General features: G+C 44.4%; 1 protein-coding gene across 7 annotated transcripts in view; it reads right to left on the reverse strand.

Annotated features, from left to right (window-relative positions):
* Positions 1 to 20,004, reverse strand: part of DTNB (dystrobrevin beta) — a 354,166-nt gene that overhangs the window by 55,418 nt on the left and 278,744 nt on the right. For all 7 annotated transcript variants that reach the window (XM_045010065.1, XM_045010062.1, XM_045010063.1 and 4 more), the window contains exons 15-16: positions 15,423 to 15,519; positions 10,269 to 10,289 (exon numbers count right to left, since the gene is read on the reverse strand). In XM_045010065.1, the coding sequence (XP_044866000.1) occupies positions 10,269 to 10,289; positions 15,423 to 15,519 (118 nt within the window). The remainder of the gene's footprint in view (positions 1 to 10,268; positions 10,290 to 15,422; positions 15,520 to 20,004) is intronic.

Genomic DNA, 20,004 nt, shown 5'->3' on the forward strand with positions numbered 1-20,004 from the left:
TGGTTGATGTGATTGCAGAGCCATTGGCCATTATCTTTGAAAACTCGTGGCGATCTGGGGAGGATGATTTGAAGAAGGCAAATATAGTGCCCGCCTCTAAAAAAGGGAAGAAGGAGAATCTGGGGAACTACAGACTCCTCATTCTCACTTCTGTCCCTGGAAAAATCATGGAGCAGGTCCTCAAGGAATCCATTTTGAAGCACTTGGAGGAGAGGAAGGTGATCAGGAACAGTCAGCATGGATTCACAAAGGGCAAGTCATGCCTGACCAACCTGATTGCCTTCTATGGGGAGATAACTGGCTCTGTGGATGAGGGGAAAGCAGTGGATGTGCTATTTCTGGACTTTAGCAAAGCTTTTGATCCGTCTCCCACAGTATTTTTGCCAGCAAGTTAAAGAAGTATGGGCTGGATGAATAGACTATAAGGTGGATAGAAAGCTGGCTAGATCATCGGGTTTAACAGGGAGTGATCAACAGCTCAATGTCTAGTTGCCAGCCGGTATCAAGCAGAGTGCCCTAGGGGTCAGTCCTGGGGCTGGTTTTGTTCAACATCTTCATTACTGATCTGGAGGATGGGATTAATTGCACCCTCAGCAAGTTCGTGGATGACACTAAACTGGGCGGAGAGGTAGATACACTGGAGGGTAGGGATAGTGTCCAGAGCGACCTAGACAAACTGGAGGATTGTGCCAAAAGAAATCTGATGAGGTTCAACAAAGACAAGTGCAAAGTCCTGCACTTTGGACGGAAGAATCCCATGCACTGCTACAGGCTGGGGACCGACTGGCTAAGCAGCAGTTCTGCAGAAAAGGACCTGGGGATTACAGTGGACGAGAAGCTGGATATGAGTCAGCAGTGTGCCCTTGTTGCCAAGAAGGCTAACGGCATTTTGGGCTGCATTAGTAGGAGCATTGCCAGCAGATCGAAGGATGTGATCATTCCCCTCTATTGTGTCCAGTTTTGGTCCTCCCCACTACAGAAAGGATGTGGACAAATTGGAGAGAGTCCAGCGGAGGGCAATGAAAATGATTAGGGGGCTGGGGCACATGACTTATGAGGAGAGGCTGAAGGAACTGGGTTTATTTAGTCTGCAGAAGAGAAGAGTGAGGGGGGATTTGATAGCAGCCTTCAACTACTTGGAAGGAGGTTCCAAAGAGGATGGAGCTCGGCTGTTCTCAGTGGTGGCAGATGACAGAACAAGGAGCAATGATCTCAAGTTGCAGTGGGGGAGGTTAAGGTTGGATATTAGGAAAAATGTTTTCACTAGGAGGGTGGTGAAGCACTAGAATGGGTTCCCAAGGGAGGTGGTGGAATCTCCTTCCTTAGAGGTTTTTAAGGCTTGACAAAGCCTTGGCTGGGATGATTTAGTTGGGGATTGGTCCTGCTTTGAGCAGGGGGTTGGACTATATGACCTCCTGAGGTCTCTTCCAACCCTAATCTTCTATGATTCTATGACTCTCAATAGGGATCTGCAGAGGCAATTTCACACAGGAGAAAGGAAGGTTAATTATCTGTAACAGGAATTTTCTGACTATAGCACCTCTTCTGAGCTTCACCAGCATCTCCCGTCTAGCAAGCCATGAAGCGTTACCCCTAGAGTGAGGCTCCTCTGATGAAGGAGAATTTGTCCGTAGTTCTAATTCCAAGTTGAGCCCTTGAGTATTTACAGAAGCACATGAAGGGAAAGTATGTGGACTATTCCTCCAGGATACTTGCATGGAGTGGCTTTGAAAATGACTACAGATTATGTCAGACCATTTAGTTTACTAGAATGTTGAGTAAGGAAGCTAAAGATGCTGCTTCAAAATCCGTGAAAAGAGAAAATAGTTAATTAGATTCACAGGAGTGGTTGAATAATATCCTAAATGTATGTATTATCTAAATAAAAGGATACACTACCTATAGGGACAAACTCATCCTTGGTGTAAATCCATGAATGTAGTGTCCAAGAGGGAGAGGGGACTGGTCAAAAGAGGACTCAAGATTTAGGCACAGTGAAGCTTTGCTGATCCCTAAACATGTGGCTAAGGAGCTTGAATTTGTTGGGAAAAGGGAGAGGAAGCCAATGAACAGAGAACGTGAGCGAGGATTGAAAACTCAGGAAAATATTTAAATTCTTCATGGCTTCCATCATGTCCCGGAACATTTCTTTCCATTTTTTTATGCAGTCCTAAAGGATACTTTGGCCTGCACTTGGGAAGCTCTGTGCTGGTGCAGTGACAGTGCCAAAGCAGGTGTTGCTGTAGTCTAGGTTGCTGCCAGAATAATAAAGTACAGTGCTGGTCCCATGTAAATGGCTGAAGCTGGCATGATTAAGCCAGAAATATGTACTGCAGCCACACACGTGTGTTGCAGTGTTGGCCCTCAACTTAAGTTTGGGGGCCAGCAGTAGCACAGAACATATAAAAGCCAGAGCCAAATGCTCCTTTGGTGGTGCAGGAGCCAAAATCTGCCTGGGGCTTGAAGAAATAACGTATTATTCAAAGACGAGCTCTCTGCTGCCTCTAAAATGGATACTGCTGACCAATTACAGAAGGCCTTTCAGAAGCTGCATTAGGGAGGGTACCGTGACTTTCTTTCTCATTTTATATGAGCCAAAAAGAAAGGCCTGGCTGCCTAGTCCAAGAAGTTAAAGAAGGAAATAGTCAGGAAATGTGAATCCTCCTTTAACTACTCATCCTAAAGCAAATCTAAAATCAGTCTTTTAACCCTATCTTTTCTGGCTCTAAATAAAATCTTGGGTCACCAAAGCAAGGGAAAAACTAGTATAGGGAACAGAATACTTGGTACATCACCAATCCAGATCAGGAAAGTCAAAACCACTGGTGAAACAGTCATATTGTTTCTATTCAGCCTCAAATACAGGAGAAATTCCCTTGAAACAAAGCCATTCGTCAATCGATTAAGAACACACACGGCCGTTTTCCTAGAAAAGTTGATAGAGCGATGGTGATACATGTTGTGAAAGTGACTTCAACAGTCATGCTGACAGTGTCTCTCTGTCACTCAGGGCCAAACTTCCAAGTACCTTTTACACCTTTGGTTTCTCTCAGATAAACTGTGGACTACACACACAGCTAGTTATACTCTGGACCTGATCTTCAGACTGGGCATTGATGCAGAATGCAAAAATATTATTCCCCTGTTAGACAGTCTTAGAGATGCAGCTCACTTTGATATATTATCAGACCAAACTGCACTTGCATAAACCCTGCTTTGAGATGGTGCATCATGTCTACACTCTGGGTCTGGACAGAGTGTGTGCATGGGTGTGGGGAAACAGAGAACAAAGTGGGGTGAGGGAGGTAATCCTGGATGACACCATTCACCTCAAAGAGATATAAAGTTACAATACAGTTAGCAGCAGAGCAGTTTATGCTCAGATGGGTTCTTGTGCTATTTTAGACCAAATCTAGGTGATTCTGCTACAGATGATGTGCTTTAGCAAGACGTGCCGGGACCCGCTAGCAAAGGAGAGCACCGAGGAGGAAATGAGGTGGAAAGAGGGAGAGCAGCTTGCATGGGAAAGGGCCAAAAGACAGCAATACACGCTGCACGGCAGATGACAAAAGTAGCCCCAAATGGCTGCCATGTGCTAGCAACCCTTTCCCCAGTGAAATGGATTTCATGAGACCTCAAGTAATCCCGCGCTGACATTTCCTTATCACGATTAATAAGGGCCATGTGCCATACGAACCAATGCTAGATCCAGATACCATTCATGGGGCTTTGATTAGTCCCCCATGCTTGTATAATGACTGGAAGAAAAGTGTTATGGATACATATACAAATGCACTTAGTACTGATTTCTCTGCAAGTACAGTAATAATAATACCACCTAACTCAGACAGGCATCTGCAGTGGAACAAGGAATTGAATATGAATCTCCCAAGTCCTAGGCTACTGCCCAAACCGCTGGGCCATCCTGTTAGCAATATCACAGAGCTCTATTTTATTGGATGTTTAAAAATGTGCTATGTGAATATGACACTGGTGTCAGGTGCACAACTTCTAGTACTGAAGAAAGAAGTAATCTAATCACAGAATAGGAACAGCTGCAGCGTAAGTTTCTTCCACACTAATGTGTGTCTACTTGCAGTGAGAAGCAACACTGTTCACTGGAACAAGCTCTGGATCAGAAGCCAGGGACTTTGGATTTCTAATTCCAGTTTTGTCATTAATTTGCTATTTGGTCTTGAACATGTAACAATCTCTCACTCTCAGTCTTCCCAATCTCTGAAATGGACACAACAATATTTATTTACTTAACTCAGAGATGTTGTGAGGATTAATTGTATGAAGTGTTTTAAAGATTTTAAATGCTATAAAAGCATTACGTGTTACCATTATCTGTCCATGGCATATATAATGCACCAGTGTTTAGTCACCATCCCAGGTAGGGAGCAATAAAAGCAGCTCATGCTCCCAGGGGATGAGCATGCAATGACTCATGCTCCCAGGGGATGAGCATGCAATGACTCATGCTCCCAGGGGATGAGCATGCTTTGCCTACATCACTCCTGGCTGCTAGGTCAGACCTGCAACTTGGCATTTATAATGAGCAATTCTATTGTTGAAGAGACAGTCCCTATGAGTGCAAGTTCTGCCTTTATACCTAATTCAGTGTGTGGCCTCTGCTGAGATAGTCAACAAAGGGGGCTGTGATAGGCATTTCCATTAGATGGAACCACTAGGAACCAGGCTTATAGCAAATGTCTTCTTGTTACAATTGACCTGGACTGGTCTTGAATTGGTGGCCTAGAAAGCTCCATATCCTATTCCCCACAGCCAGGCAGTGCATATTGCAGTAAATACAACGAATCTGAATCCTTAAATAATGGTGTTACACATTCAGATGTATAAAGGTAACAAAAACTGCTATTAATGGCAGAGAGGTGTAATCTGACCCAGAATGGCAGTAGTAGATTTTATTTAGAGCCAGGCTACTGGAAGGACGTGTACAGAATAAAATCCAACCATGGTAACAGGTGGGCGTACAGCTGAATTGTCTCTTACAAAAGTCACATTTTATGATGTAATTGTTGCAAAAAGCAATTGGTTAAATAACTGTTTAGATTGTGTGGTATCAATCTCCTTCACGTGACATCCACCCCTACAGAGGGTTCCATTGACGAATATCCATTACCTCATCATGGAGCAAGTCTTGTTTTATGCATGTGCCTATGACTACGAAGCACGTTGCCAGGGTGAGGGATGGAAACAGTATAAACTTTTTTAAAGTCTTCTTCTACCGTACCAACTCACAGAGTGCATGAACAATAGCATGTACTGCTTCAGGGCTGCTATTTCTGTCAGCCAGAGGATTTATGTAGCTTATACAGAACCTTTTCAAACCAGCACTTCCTCCCCCTACCCCCGCCATATTATCGTAGGTATTTACTGTGGAAGTTTCAACTTACTACACCTCCTGTAAGAACTGAAAGCCTGATACTTTTAGTGGAAGGGTGGGGACAGGAGACTGTGGTTTTTATTTTTATAACTTGTTGTTTTTTTAAAATAACCACATTGTTAATGGCCATTTTGTTTTGGAAGTGAAAAGAGGGGAAATTTGTTTACGTTGACCGTCCGCAGGCACAACCCCCTGAAGCTCCCAGTGGCCAGGGACATGCTGGCCACCGCTTCCTGCAGTTCTCATTGGCTGGGGATGGTGAACCGCAGCCACTGGGAGCTGCGGGCGGCTGTTCCTGTGGACAGTCAATGTAAACAAAATGTCTTGCGGCCCGCCAGTAGATTACCCTGATGGGCCGTGTGCCGAAGGTTGCCGCCCCTTGATATAGAAACATATAAAGCCCTTTTCCAAAGGCTCCTGTTGCTGTTATATGTTTTGAAATTATTAGCAACAAATTGGAATAATAAATAATATTTTTAGGGTAAACCAAGTCTCATAACTCATCACTTCTCTGATTATATGTGACCCTTCTAGCATGACCAGCTCAGGACTCTCCCTAAACTGTCCATGATAAAACTATTGTACCACCATAACTTTGCACAGAAGTGAATTCTAGAGTGGAGGGTCTTAATCAGTTTCAGTTCTAGCCCTGTTTTCACATACAATATGTACGTTTTAAAAAAAATCATTGGCTAGGATTAAAATTTCTATTCTGGGTCTCTTTCTGAAGGTGAATCTGGTTTGAAAAATTGAGCAATCCCTCCTGCTGCTTTTGAGTTCCAAAGATTAAAACAATTCTAGCCACACTTCTTTTGTACAGAGCTGTGTTAAAAATGACAGCAGCTTGAAAGTTGAAACTTGGCAGTGGGCATAGTTCTCAGTGAGGGAAAGGTTTGAAAAACATGAATTTGAACAAAGTCATGCCTATTTCAAATTGCATTTGGAGTGTAAGCAGGACAAAATGTCATTAGGTAGAGGGGCACTTGATTCCGGAAAGACACGTGTGGAATGGCCACTTCGCATAAGGTTCTGAGCTGTGACTGCGACCCCTTAAAGGGATACAGCCAACTTAAATCACGCTTCTAGCTGACAGTTTTTTACCTAGTTTTATGACAAACACCACCTAAGATTACTACAACTCAAAGCTATAGGGAAAAATCACTCTCTCCCTTTTCAGTTTATTTTGTGCATTTGACAGCACTTGGAATATAGACCAGCGTTTCTCAGATGGGTGTCCGTGAGGGCACTCTAGATCCCTGCTGATCAACTCCACCCCCTTCCTCCCTCCCTCAACTCCTCTTCTTCCATCCCAGTGCCTCCAGCATGCCGGGGAATAGCTCTTCAGCGGGCGGCGTGCAGAAAGCGCTGGGAGGGAGGGGGAGGGTGGGGACAGGGTGTGCTCATGGGAGGGGGTGGAATCATGTCCAGGGCCACTAGCCCACTGATCAACCCCTCCTCCTCCCTCCCAGTGCCTCCTGCATGCCGGGGAACAGCTGTTCAGTGGCGTGCAGGAGGTGCTGGGAGGGAAGGGGAGGAGCGGGGATGGGGTGCTTGGGGGCAGAAAGAGGTGAAGAGGAGGGGCAGGGGGGAGTGAGGCTGGGAAGAGGTGGGGCGGGGACTTGGGGGAAGGGGTGGAGAGGGCCAGGGCCTCGGCTGAGTGGGTCCACGAAAAATTTTAACTCAAAATGGGGGTCCTTGGGTTGCTAAAGTTTGAGAACCGCTGATATAGACAATCACTCTTCCTGTTTGTAAGGGTCTTACTCATGCTCCAAGAGGGGCAACAAAGACATTGTGATGGTAAAACCAATGAAGTGCCTGAAACTAATTTAAACTTATTTGCTGAAACTGACTAGATTTTAAGTTGACTATGTCCCTTTAAGCTGAGTTCTCCCAAGGCATCAGCCCTTCTATTCTCCAGTATTGTGTTTATTTGAATACTTGGAATAAATGGCTGACAGTAAATTTACTGAAGTAGCAGAGAAGCCAGTGTATGGCTCAGTGATTCTACAATAAGAACCAGAGCTGCGTTTTGCCTCTCCTCTTCAGTGTGAAGAAGTACCATGACCACCCCCATCTTCCTGAAAACTACTGGGCTCAGTAGCCAGTATGACGTGGGGATCTTATTTAAGTGGCTTTGATCGGAGCAGAGCAATGCATACTGGAACTTGTAGTTTTTTTCAGGTTGCACCATTGTATTACAGATGAGGGCAGCTGCAACCTGCTCCAGTTCCTGCAAACTAGGCTCCGCATTCAGATTTATTTAATACAAGTCACTAACGTGGCCTTCGGTTGGTCTAAGTTTGGTTACTGCTGTTTCAAATCCTTGTTGCCTCAGAAACCATAAATTCCAAAGCAGCGAGACTATCTAGTGAAGTAATGTGCTGTTAGCACTTTAGTAAGAGCTCCCCACCCCCTAAACTTCCTCTCTGATAAACATGATATTCCAGGGTATGTGCACTGCAGACAGGAGGGAAGAACAACTGGGGAATCTCTTCATTTGTTTTTGTATTCGAACTACAATGAGTTTCAATAACTGCAGTAGAGAGAGAGCCTGGAGCACTGGGCCTAGTGCATGACCTGAGGCCTGAACCAGAGGCTGTAAATCAAAGTCAGGCCATGTATTAAACCAGACGATTACGAGTTCACTGCCCAGTACATTACCCAGAGTTGTTGCTATATAGTGGGCATTAAATATTTATCCAGCTTGTACAAATACCACACTGGGTAGTACTATCAAGGTCTGCCAAACCAGCTATCTACAAAAACTGGGGAGAGCAGTAGGGTGACCAGGTGTCCGGTTTTTGACCGGAACACCCAGTCGAAAAGGGATCCTGGTGGCTCTGGTCAGCACCACTGACCGGGCTGTTGACTGTCCTATTGGTGGCGCTGCACAGCGGGGCTGGCAGGCTCCCTGCTAGCCTCTGAGCCGCACAGCTCCCGGGAAGCAGTCGGCATGTCCCCACTCTGGCTCCTATGCATATGGGGAAGCCAGGGGGCTCTGGTAAGTGTGGCCAATGGGAGCTGCAGGGGCGGCACCTACAGAGAGGGCAGCACACAGAGTCACCTGGCCATGCCTCCGCGTAGAAGCTGGGGGTGGGATATGACACTGCTTCTGGGAGCTGCTTAAGGTAAGCACTGGGGATAAGGGGTTTGGGGTGCTTGGGGGCAGAAAGAGGTGAAGAGGAGGGGCCTCCTGACCCCCTCCCACACCCCAACCCCCTGCCCCAGCCCTGATCCCCCTCCTGCCCTCTGAACCTCTCGGTCTCAGCCCAGAGCACCTTCCTGCACCCCAAACCCCTTATCCCCAGCCCCACCCCAGAGTCTGCACCCCCAGCCAGAGCCCTCCTGCACCCCATCCCACTGAGCCAGCCTGGTGAAAATGAGCGAGTGAGTGAGGGTGGGGAAAGTGAACCACAGAGGGAGGGGGGATGGAGTGAGCAGGGGTGGGGCCTCGGAGAAGGGGCGAGGCAGGGGTGGGGCAAGGGTGTTCAGTTTCAGTATAAAGTTGGCAACCCTAGAGAGCACACAACCCCCCCCCCCGCCACCCACACAAGCCAACTAAAACAATAACCAGGAAGGAGGCAGCGGCACTGGGAAAACAAATGTTAATTATGCTACACTTCCATGGAAATGTTTAATCCTGAAAATTATCCTGAGTATGATGACAATAGTTGGCAATGTTCGGCTTTTGCAATTTGACGGGGGAGAGGAGTACAGACCTTATCTGGGTGTCTTGGGGTTCTTTTTCCCCCAGGAAACATTCTGTACTTACCTGTTGTTTGGTGTAATCTGGTCCATTCCTAAAAGTCACAAGTTGTTTTGCAGAGGTATTTTTATGAACCCCAGGGAAATTTTCTCTAGCCACATCTAGAGAGGAGCGAACTCCAGCACAAGGAGGGAAATCACCACAATCGTCCCTTCAATTTGGGGAAGAAATTTTAATATGGGGCTCCCAGGAGCCACCAAGGGTCAGTTCCAGCACATTACTGATGTGGCGTGACTCAGAGGCTTCACCGATAGAAGCTGTATGCATAGGTACATCTTCTTACCAGAAATAAGTTATCTGAATATTTTCAAGCTGTGTAAGGTATATATGGCAGATAAAGAACCAAAGTGAACACAGGGTTAATCTTCATAACTCTATGTGCACAGAGAAGGACAGCTGGGGTGTGCTGAGAGCGTGTGCTGCTGAAGAAAAATAACTGAATATAAGGCTGTTCCTTAAAAAAGAAAAAGGGCTCCCTCTGGAGTGGATCACAAAGTTAACACTGGATTTAAATTTTAGTAGGAGGGGAATAGAAATGGAAATCAATAACAGCAAATGCATTCTTGTCCCTCATTAGTTTGCACATTTCATTTGCAATGAGTGCAAAAGACTAGTCTAGTGAGACTATATCAAGGCTACATGACATGAAGCCATGCCTAGAGTATCAAAACTAGTTTTCATGCATGGACTTGTACACAGCAAACAGGCAAATTCCAGGTTATTCAAAGAGACAAGAAAGTTATCAAAATACTCCAGAGAAACTGTCAGACTACGAAGTAAAACAAGCTGAGAATCTGCCTTTTCAATCTGGTTGATCATGCACTTTTCTAAAAAACAAACAAATATTCTCACTGGTCATGTATTCAAGGCAATACACTTAATTTGAAAGCTCACAGTACTTTATTAAGAACATGCTCCACTGGGAACTGAAGAGTTCTGGTTTGGAATTTTAAAAATGAGAAAGACCCCATAGCAGAGACTTTACACTAGCAATGCATGGTTTATTTACATACAATCCCATCAGGACAAAAATTGTGTTTTCATGCAGAACCCCGCCCAAGTTAGATCAACTGCACACTGAAATCAACTTACTGCCTGCTTTTGCTCTTCTTCCTACAAATGTTGGCAACAGAAGAAGGTGAAAAGAGAAACAAAGATATATTAATCATCATGTTAAAAGGAAATGCACAAACATACAACAGAAGAAATGAAAGAACAGGCAGACAGTAAATTGTAGAAACATCTGTAGATGCAACACGAAACAAAGACACAGTAGCTGTTGGGAGAAAGCAGAGATGCAGTTTGTTCCATGTCTCAAAAAGAGATCTCTGTCTATAATGTGCATCTGTGCTAGGAGGTCTAATAAACCGAGCAGATCTCAGAGTGACCCCTTCCCGCCCAAAACACCCTTAGTGCCCTCAGCACCTCCCTTGGACTCAGACAATCCACCAGTTCTCTCTGTTCAACACCTGCACTCCTTGAGGCCCTCAACCTTTCAGCTAAGAAGGACTAAACTAAATATCTCTTAAACACTATAAATGCTAGCCATGAAACTGTTTGAAGGCTGCCAATACTCAGTGAGGCACTGTGCTTGTGACAGAACAGCATAACATCTCTGCCGCACTTTCAGTCTTTGTCAAACTGAAGCCATAGCCAGGGACCTCCTGTCACTGGCCCACAGTGACCTTTACTGATCAGGTTAAAAAAGGCAAGTTGGTACAATGTCAGACATCCAGAGCAGTGGAATGGAAGGAGAGGAGGTTCAAAGGGTGGTCTTATGAGACATTTGAGCACAAGATCGAGATCCCATGGTAGTGCAGCTTGGTATACTTCTGGGTACATGTTCTGTATACCTGCTAGAAAGAGCCGTGTAATCGGGTGAGCAAATATTGAAGACCCTTCTATCTGTTCGCGGAGGGCTGTGATGGCAGCCAGGTGTACTTTAATAGAATCATAGAATCATAGAATCTCAGGGTTGGAAGGGACCTCAGGAGGTATCTAGTCCAACCCCCTGCTCAAAGCAGGACCAACTTATGAAACAGGGTTAGATCTTATGGCTAACCCTGTTTCCTTCAGTTCTAGTAGGTAGTATAGGATCATAGATAGAGGCGCCTTGTTCGCGTCCAGCTGTTTTTGCTGACACCAAAGGGAGACTCTTCTCCACTTGTGGCGGTAAGTATTTCTAGTGGTGAGGCGACAGCTATTTAGTAATACCTGTTTTACTTTCTCTGCACAGTTCAATTCCCCATATTGGAACTAGAGAGGAGCCATGCTTTGAAATGGAGTTTTCCTGGGTCTAGATGGAGCATCAGGCCCTTGTTCTGGGACAGGAGGTCCGTCTGGAAAGGCAGCGGTTGTGGGGCACAGACTGCTAGACATGAAAGGTATGGAAACCAAGTCTGTCTGGGCCATGTGGGGACAATAAGAATGATGTATGCTCTGTCGAATTGTATCTTGCGGATGACCCGTGGGATCAGTGGTAGCGGCAGGAAGGCGTATATGAGTGAAGCATTCCACGGGATGAAGAAGGATCCCCTAATGAACCCAGTGCCAGGCCTGCCCTGGAGCAAAATAATGGACATTTGTGATTTGTCATTAAGGCGAAAAGGTCGATTACTGGGTGACCCCATTTTTGGAATATCATGCCGAGAACACTGTCATGGGTTTCCCACTCTTGTTCCTGTGAGAAGTGCCTGCTGAGGTTATCGGCTGTAGTTTTTTGGCACCCTGGTAGGTATGATGCTATGATGTTTATACTGTTGCAGATGCAGAAGTTCCATACATTCATGGCTTCTACGCATAGTGAGTGAGACCTGGCTCCTCCTTGGTGAGTGATGTAAAACATACACGCTACATTGTCGGTGAGAATAGAGATTGAGGTTTCTCGTATGAGTGGGAGGAAGTGTTGGCATGCATTGTGTACCACACAGAGTTCCAGGAGATTGATATGTAGTTGGGTTTCTGTCGCAGACCACTTGCCTTGTACATTGTGGTGATCCAAGTGGGCGCCCCAACCTATCAGGGAGGCATCTGTTGAAATAGTCACTGACGGGGGGGTCTTGTTGAAAGGGAATCCCGGAGCATACATTCCCTGGCCGTGTCCACCATTGTAGGGAGAGGATAACCCTTAGTGGTAGTGTCACACATCTGTTGAGAGAGTGTTTGCTGGGTGCATAGACGGTGCTCAACCAGTGCTGTAGACAGCACATATGGAGTCTGGCATACTTTACTGCAAAAGTCGTAGCTGCCATATGTCCCAGAATCTGAAGACATGTCCTCACTGAAGTTTGTGGGCTGATGGTCACTGTGGAAATAAGATTGGTCAATGTAGTGAATCTGGGGTTTGGCAATATTGCCTTGGCTTGTATGGAGTCTAGGTCAACTCCGATAAACTCCAATCGCTGGGTTGGTTCCAGGGTGGATTTATTTTAGTTTATCTGTAGACCTAGCTGGTGAAACAGGTCTATTGTGGTCTTCAACATGCCTGCCATTTCTTGTTGATTGGCACCCTTGAGAAGGCAATCGTCCAAATAGGGGAAGATTATGACTCCTTTGCGTCATAAATGTGCTGCGACTACCATGAGCGTTTTTGAGAATACGCGGGGAGCGGTGGACAGTCTGAAGCGAAGGACCCTGTATTGGTAATGGTTGGGTCCTACTGTGAACCTCAGGAACCGAATGTGGGCAGGATGACTCCTGTGTGTGCCCTTCCCCTGACCGAGTACTGCTGTGAGAAATCGCTGATCTCCGGTGCAGGGACACACTGACACCTAGAGTGGAGCACCCACAGGGCCACCACTCGAAGAAGAAGAATTCCTTTTGAACTATGGTAAATCTTTTAGAAAAACATCCACTCACCATTTAAAAATTGCAAGTGATGGAAAATCCACCAAGACCTTTTGTAAAACTGTTCCAATGGTTAATTACTCTCACTGTTAAAATGTATACTTTATTTCCAGTCTGCATTTGTCTAGCTTTAACTTCCAGCCACTGAAATGTCTTGAGGATTATCTGGTAGACTGAAAAGCCTATTATCAAATATTTCTTCCCTATGTAGGGACTTTTATAGACTGTGATCTAGTCACCTCTTAACCTTCTCTTTGTTAAGCTAAATTAAACCTTTTGAGGATAGTGGTAGGGAGAGTGCCTCGTGTCATGCCTGTAGGTTCTACCACAATGCAAATCATAAAATTTGCAGTTTAATTTTGCTGTCTCTGTTTTTCTGTGCTCAACCTGAGTCCCCTCATGAGTCCCTTTAGAGGTGGTGAAGGCATGCCACTATCTTTGACTTCAACTAGAGTTTCAGATGCCCTTCACCTCTGACATGGGCATCCAAAACTGAAACACACAAAACCAATGAACACTTCTCCCCTTACTTTTTTCTTTCTAAGATATAAACAACAAAATTAGAAACTAGCAATCGCTACTTGACAGTTATCTTCAATGCACAGGGGCAGGGCGTTTTCAGTGGTTGGCCTCAGGCTCTGGACCTTGCTCCTCCAACTGGTCTGTGAGAGTTTGGGTAGGCCAATCTCCTTTCTTGCTTCAGCCTGAGTGGTTGGTTATGGGGATGCTATATAGATCAGCAGTGAACGAGAGTTTTCCAATGTAGACTTTGGTCATGAAATCCTATGTTATGACTTAATTTTGGTACCCAGAGACTCTGATTAATTCACCTAATGTTTGCACTATGCTTTGAACATGTAAATTATTATTTATTAGCACTTATACTTTTAAAAAAGATAACTGGAATTCCATTTTTCAGGTCATCATCCAATAAAAAGAGTTTTATTCTTTGTCTTCTATATGGCCAAGTCATTAATATCTGAAATCCACTTGCTGCACCTAGATAATGACTAGGGCTGTCAATTAATCGCAGTTAACTCACATGATTAACTCAAAAAAATTAATCACAATTAAAAAAATTAATCACAATTAATCTCAGTTTTAATCTCACTATTAAACAATAGAAAACCAACTGAAATTTATTAAATATTTTTGGATTTTTTCTACATTTTCAAATATATTGGATTCTATTACAACACAGAATGCAAAGTGTACAGTGCTCACTTTATATCATTACTTTTATTACAAATGTTTGCACTGTAAAAAATGATAAACAAAATAAATTGTATTTTTCAGTTCACCTCATAAAAGTATTGTAGTGCAATCTTTTTGTCGCGAAAGTGCAACTTACAAATGTAGATTTTTTTTTTACATAACTGCACTCAAACAAAAGAATGTAAAGCTTTAGCGCCTACAAGTCCACTCAGTCCTACTTCTTGTTCAGCAACTTGCTAAGACAAACAAGTTTGTTTAATTTACGGGAGATAATGCTGCCCACTTCTTATTTACAATGTCACTGAAAGTGAGAACAGGTGTTTGCATGGCATTTTTGTAGCCGGCATCGCAAGGTATTTTCGTGCTGGATATGCTAAACATTCATATGCCCCTTCATGCTTCAGCCACCATTCCATAGGACATGCTTCCATGTTGATAAGGCTCGTTAAAAAATAATGCATTAATTAAATTTGTGACTGCACTCCTAGAGGGAGAATTGTATGTTTCCTACTCTGTTTTACCCGCATTCTGCCATATATTTCATGTTATAGAAGTCTTGGATGATGACCCAGCACATGTTGATCGTTTTAAGAACACTTTCACTGCAGATTTCACAAAACGCAAAGAAGGACAAATGTGAGATTTCTAAAGATAGCTACAGCAGTCGACCCAAGGTTTAAGAATCTGAAGTGCCTTCCAAAATCTGAGAGGGACAGGGGTCGGCAGTTCACCATTCCAGGAAGCGGCGCAGACCGAGGGATGTGCTGGCCACCGCCCCCATTGGCCTAGGACGGCGACCTGCGGCCAGTGGGAGCCGCGATCGGCCAAACCTGCGGATGTGGCAGGTAAACAAACTGGCCCGGCCTGCCAGGGTGTTTACCCTGGTGAGCTGCGTGCCAAAAGTTGCCGACCCCTGGGTTAGTCAATTAACAAATCTATCGTCCCTCTCCCACACCTCCCAAAACCTGTGGGTGTTCAACAACTTTAACACGAGAAGCAGCATGTGGACCTAACTGCACATTAGCCATCCTTCCCAATATGCAGAGCCAAAATGGAAGTGGCTTTTTACAAGTTCATACTGTTGTTTACAAGATTATCTGTACATGATCACTGAGGGAAGTAATGACACCAGTGAGAGCAAAGCCTGGGCAGGGAGGGAGGAAGGTCTGAGACAAAGGTGTTTACCTTGAGCAGCTTCATTAGCCCTTCAAGCTGCACCATCAGTTCCCTTCTGCTCTCTTGAAGTGCAGACATTCTCTGTTCTAGTTCATCCTTTCTCTGCCTGTTCAAGTTACATGGAAGAAAGTGTCAAAAGAAACTCTGGCTGTTTCGGGGCACGAAGGGAAATTCACAGAGCTGGCTGATTGGTGTATACACCACGTTGTTATATTTCACTTTGTGTAGTACTCCCACTTAAAGTTAACAAAATCAGAGCAAAACATAACACGCTAACCATGACTCCTATTGTAACATAGCATGCAACAATCACATTTTTCACTATGAAATACAGACACCCAAAGTCAGAATTATAATGGTGGGAAGCACTTTTTTTAAACCAATGCAATTTGAAAAGAAAGCCAGCATCCTCTTAATGATGCTGTCAGACCCAGGCATCCAGCAGATCTTTAAGACAAGTCAGACTGAACCACCAAAAAAATGAAAACAGGGTGCAGAGTGCTGGAAGGAAGAGACAATGGAATGCCATTAACCTGAACAGAGAATTTACAGAGCTGCTTCTATCCAATAATCTGACATACAACTTGTGAAGCATTTGCTGCAACCGAACCTGTGTACAGTGTAACACAACACAAGCCAATCTGCACGTAGAGAAGGGAATTTTTCCTTTCTTGGTATTGAAAATTAATCCATTCTAAAGCCTGCTAGAATGAAAGTCTTATGTTTAACAGATTTGAGAGAAAAGTGGCTTTGTTTGTTTGTTTTAATTTTCAAAGAAAATTAAGAAGTCTCCTAGTCAGGAACCTAGAATCAAATGAGCATCACATGTCAAAAAGCTCATTATTTTATGTGCTAAGAAAGCCATGTTGCATTATTTGAAACCATGAACAAATAGTACAATAACTGCAGAAAAAAAAGGTAACAGGAGAGGATTACTCATTTATTTCTGTGGTTTCATCCATATAATAATTTCAGGTCAGAGTTTGGCTGATCGCCATATTTGGGGTCAGGAAGGAATTTTCCTCCAGGGCAGATTGGCAGAAGCCCTGGGGGTTTTTCGCCTTTCTCTGCAGCGTGGGGCACAGGTCACTTGCTGGAAGGTTCTCTGCACCTTGAAGTCTTTAAACCATGATTTGAGGACTTCAATGGCTCAGACACAGATTTGATACAGGAGTGGGTGGGTGAGATTCTGTGGCCTGAATTGTGCAGGAGGAGGTCAGACTAGATGATCATAATGGTCCCTTCTGACCTTAAAGTCTATGATTCTATGATAAAGGCAGAATCAACTATATCACAGGCTTTGACCTTTCTTTGAATCTGGAAATTTTCCTCATGGATCTCTACCTACGGATGAATCATTACAAGGATCTTAGTAACCAACTCATTTTAGAAGCGAAAAATGTGGAAGTAATAACTTGGAAAAGAAACATCTCATCTCAAAACCAAATGGATCTACTGAGTATTGATTGCAGTTACTATGGTAAATGGAAGGGTGGAGTATCGTATGTATTTACTCAAACCATAAAAGTACCAAGATTATATAACAGAATGGACTTCTTGCTCTGCTGGGTAGAGGTGACTGGATCGCAGTACCAATATAGAGAGAAGATTCTGACAGAAGAGAGCTCTTTAAGCTAAAAGACAAAAGCATAATGAGATCTAATGGCTGGGAGCTGAAGCTAGTCAAATTAATGATAAAAATAAGGTGTAAATTATTAACAATACTGTTAATGATTAGCCATTACATTTCATTAACAATTTACCAAGGAACTGGATGAATTGTCCATGACTATATGTCTTTCTAAAATGTATACTCGAGCTCAACCAGAAGTTATGGGCTTAACACAAAAATTACTAGGTGAAATGCTCTAGCCCAGTGGTGGGTAACCTGCGGGCCGTCAGGGAAATCTGCTGTTGGGCCACAAGACAGTTTGTTTACATTGACCGTCCGCAGGCATAGCCCCCTGCAGCTCCTAGTGGCTGCGGTTCACCGTTCCTGGCCAATGGGAGCTGCGGAAAGCGGTGGCCAGCATGTCCCTGTGGCATGTGCTGCTTCCCACATATCCCATTGGCTGGGAACAGCAAACTGTCGCTACTGGGAGCTGTGGGTGGCCATGCCTGTGGACGGTCAATGTAAACAAATTGTCTTGTGGCCTGCCAGCGGATTACCTAACGGGCTGTGTGCGGCAGGTTGCCCACTACTGCTCTAGCCTGTGTTATGCAGGAAGTCAGACTACGTAATCATGATGGCCCAGTCTGGCCTTAAAATATCTGAATTCTGCATGGAACTCTCTGACTTCCAAGAGTCATTCACAGATTTTAAGGTCAGAAGGGATCATTAGATCATCTAGTTTGACCTTCTATATATCACAAGTGAGAGTGTTTCACCCAGTTAGCCCTGTATTAAGCCAAATAACTTGTGTTTGACTAAACATCTTTCAGGAAGGCATCCAGTCTTGATTTAAAGACATCAAGAGATGGAGAATCCACCATTTCATTTGGTAGTTTGTTCCAATGGTTAATCACCATTTGTGCCTCATTTCTCATTTGAATTTGTTTAGATTCAGCTTCCAGACAGCAGTTCCCATTATGTCTTTTCCAAGAATCCTTTAGTATCATAGAATCATAGACTACCAGGGTTGGAAGGGACCTTAGGAGGTCATCTAGTCCAACCCCCTGCTCAAAGCAGGACCAACCCCAACTAAATCATCCCAGCCAGGGCTTTGTCAAGCCAGGCCTTAAAAACCTCTAAGGAAGGAGATTCCACCACCTCCCTAGGCAACCCATCTAGTGCTTAACCACCCTCCTAGTGAAAAAGTTTTTGCTAATATCCAACCTAAACCTCCCCCACTGCAACTTGAGACCATTCCTCCTTGTTCTGTCATCTGCTACCACTAAGAACAGTCTAGATCCATCCTCAAAATCTGGTATTTTGTCCTGAAGGTACTTATACAACATAGTCACCTCTCAATCTTTTTGATAAGGAGTTCAGCCCGTTTAGCTTAAGTCTCTCATTGTAAGGCAATTTCCCAGACCTCAAATAATTTTTGTGACTGTTATCTGCTCTTGCTCCCATTTTCAACATTGTAAAAATGTGGACACCAGAACTGTATGCAGTATTGGTCACACCAATGCCATATACAGAAGAAAAATAATCTCCTATGCCTATTCACTACACTCCAGTTTATACATCCAAGGGTCACATTAGCCCTTTTGCCACACGTTCGCACTAGGTTCAGTTGCTTGTTCACTATGACTCTTAAATCCTTTTCATAGTCACTGCTTTCAGGACACAGTCTCAAATTCTGGAAATACGGCCAGTATTCCTTGTTCCTAGAGGTATGACCTTGTACTTTGATGGATTAAAACACATTTTGTTCAAATGGGCCCTGGTTAAAGTGATCCAGATCACTCTGTATGATTGCTCTGGCCTCATTATTATTTACCACTCTGTCAATCATTGTGTCATCTGCAGATTTTATCAGCAGTGATTTTATATTAAATTTAAATTGCTTAGTCAGAGCTTCTGATCAGCCTATAAAATATAAAGTAATTTGCAGGGGAAAGTGTTAACCGTGGGTGGGGGGAGATGGGGATATCTAGCAGCCCCAGCTTTCTTTAATCTGGATCCTGCCAGTCCACTCTAGCCTTCTCTCTATGCAATTCGAAGTACCTCTAGTTCTGGCATCTTCTGAATTGCCATCACTGCAGCCCAGTCCCCGGCTCCCCACTCTCCTGATCTTCAATGGAAAGTTGAGGGAGAGCAGCAGAAATCAGCATCTTGGTGGTGCACTAGCCCCTCCCTTTCTGCTTCAAAGAGCATGAATGGGCAGAACTGGGGGTCAGTCTGTCTCCCTTATGCACAGGAAGCAAAAGGCCACATTTACACGTTCCCTCATCTGCACTGAGCTCAACATGGAAACACAGAGACCACGGTTGTGTCCAAGCCCCGCAGGGGTCTCTAGCCCACAGTCTGAGAACTGTGTTCTTGAGATGTTCCCAGTAGATGAGACAAAGGAAATATTGGTCAGCAGCGCACTGAGAAGTACTGATGCGGCTGAGCTGCTTCTATACAAAACGCTAATCAATGTGTTGGGAGTCTTTAATGCTGCAGTAGAGGGCTGGATAATGGCTTATAGATAAGGCTGTATGAAAACCGTGGGCTGCAATTTTGTTGTGGAAACTGAAACTTTTAACACATATGGCAACTTTTTATAGTTGCTGCAAATTTGAGTGGCATTGCGACCCTGTGCGCCACTTATTCGAGGGGCTGCAATGCCACTCACTCAGATTTGGCCTGGCCGCCTCTCCACTGCACTCAAATTTGACCCCATACCAAAACTGGATTTTTTACAAACTGTGGCTTCTGAACCAAAAAATCACCACTTTCTTACAGTCTTGCCTATAGGAATTGTTCTGTACTGGGGATGGAGCAGAGCTGCCCCACTCCAGTGGCACTGTGTCTTAGGGAGAACTTCTCCCCATGTATAGGACGCACACTAACATACAGCATGGCTTCTCTTGCAACCCTAACATAATGCAGTTCTCAAAGGGCTGTATCTGTCAAGAGCTTACATTTCAGGATGTGCAT

This window comes from Mauremys mutica, chromosome 3 (genome assembly GCF_020497125.1).
Source record: "Mauremys mutica isolate MM-2020 ecotype Southern chromosome 3, ASM2049712v1, whole genome shotgun sequence".
In the NCBI taxonomy this organism is placed as follows: Eukaryota; Metazoa; Chordata; order Testudines; family Geoemydidae; genus Mauremys; species Mauremys mutica.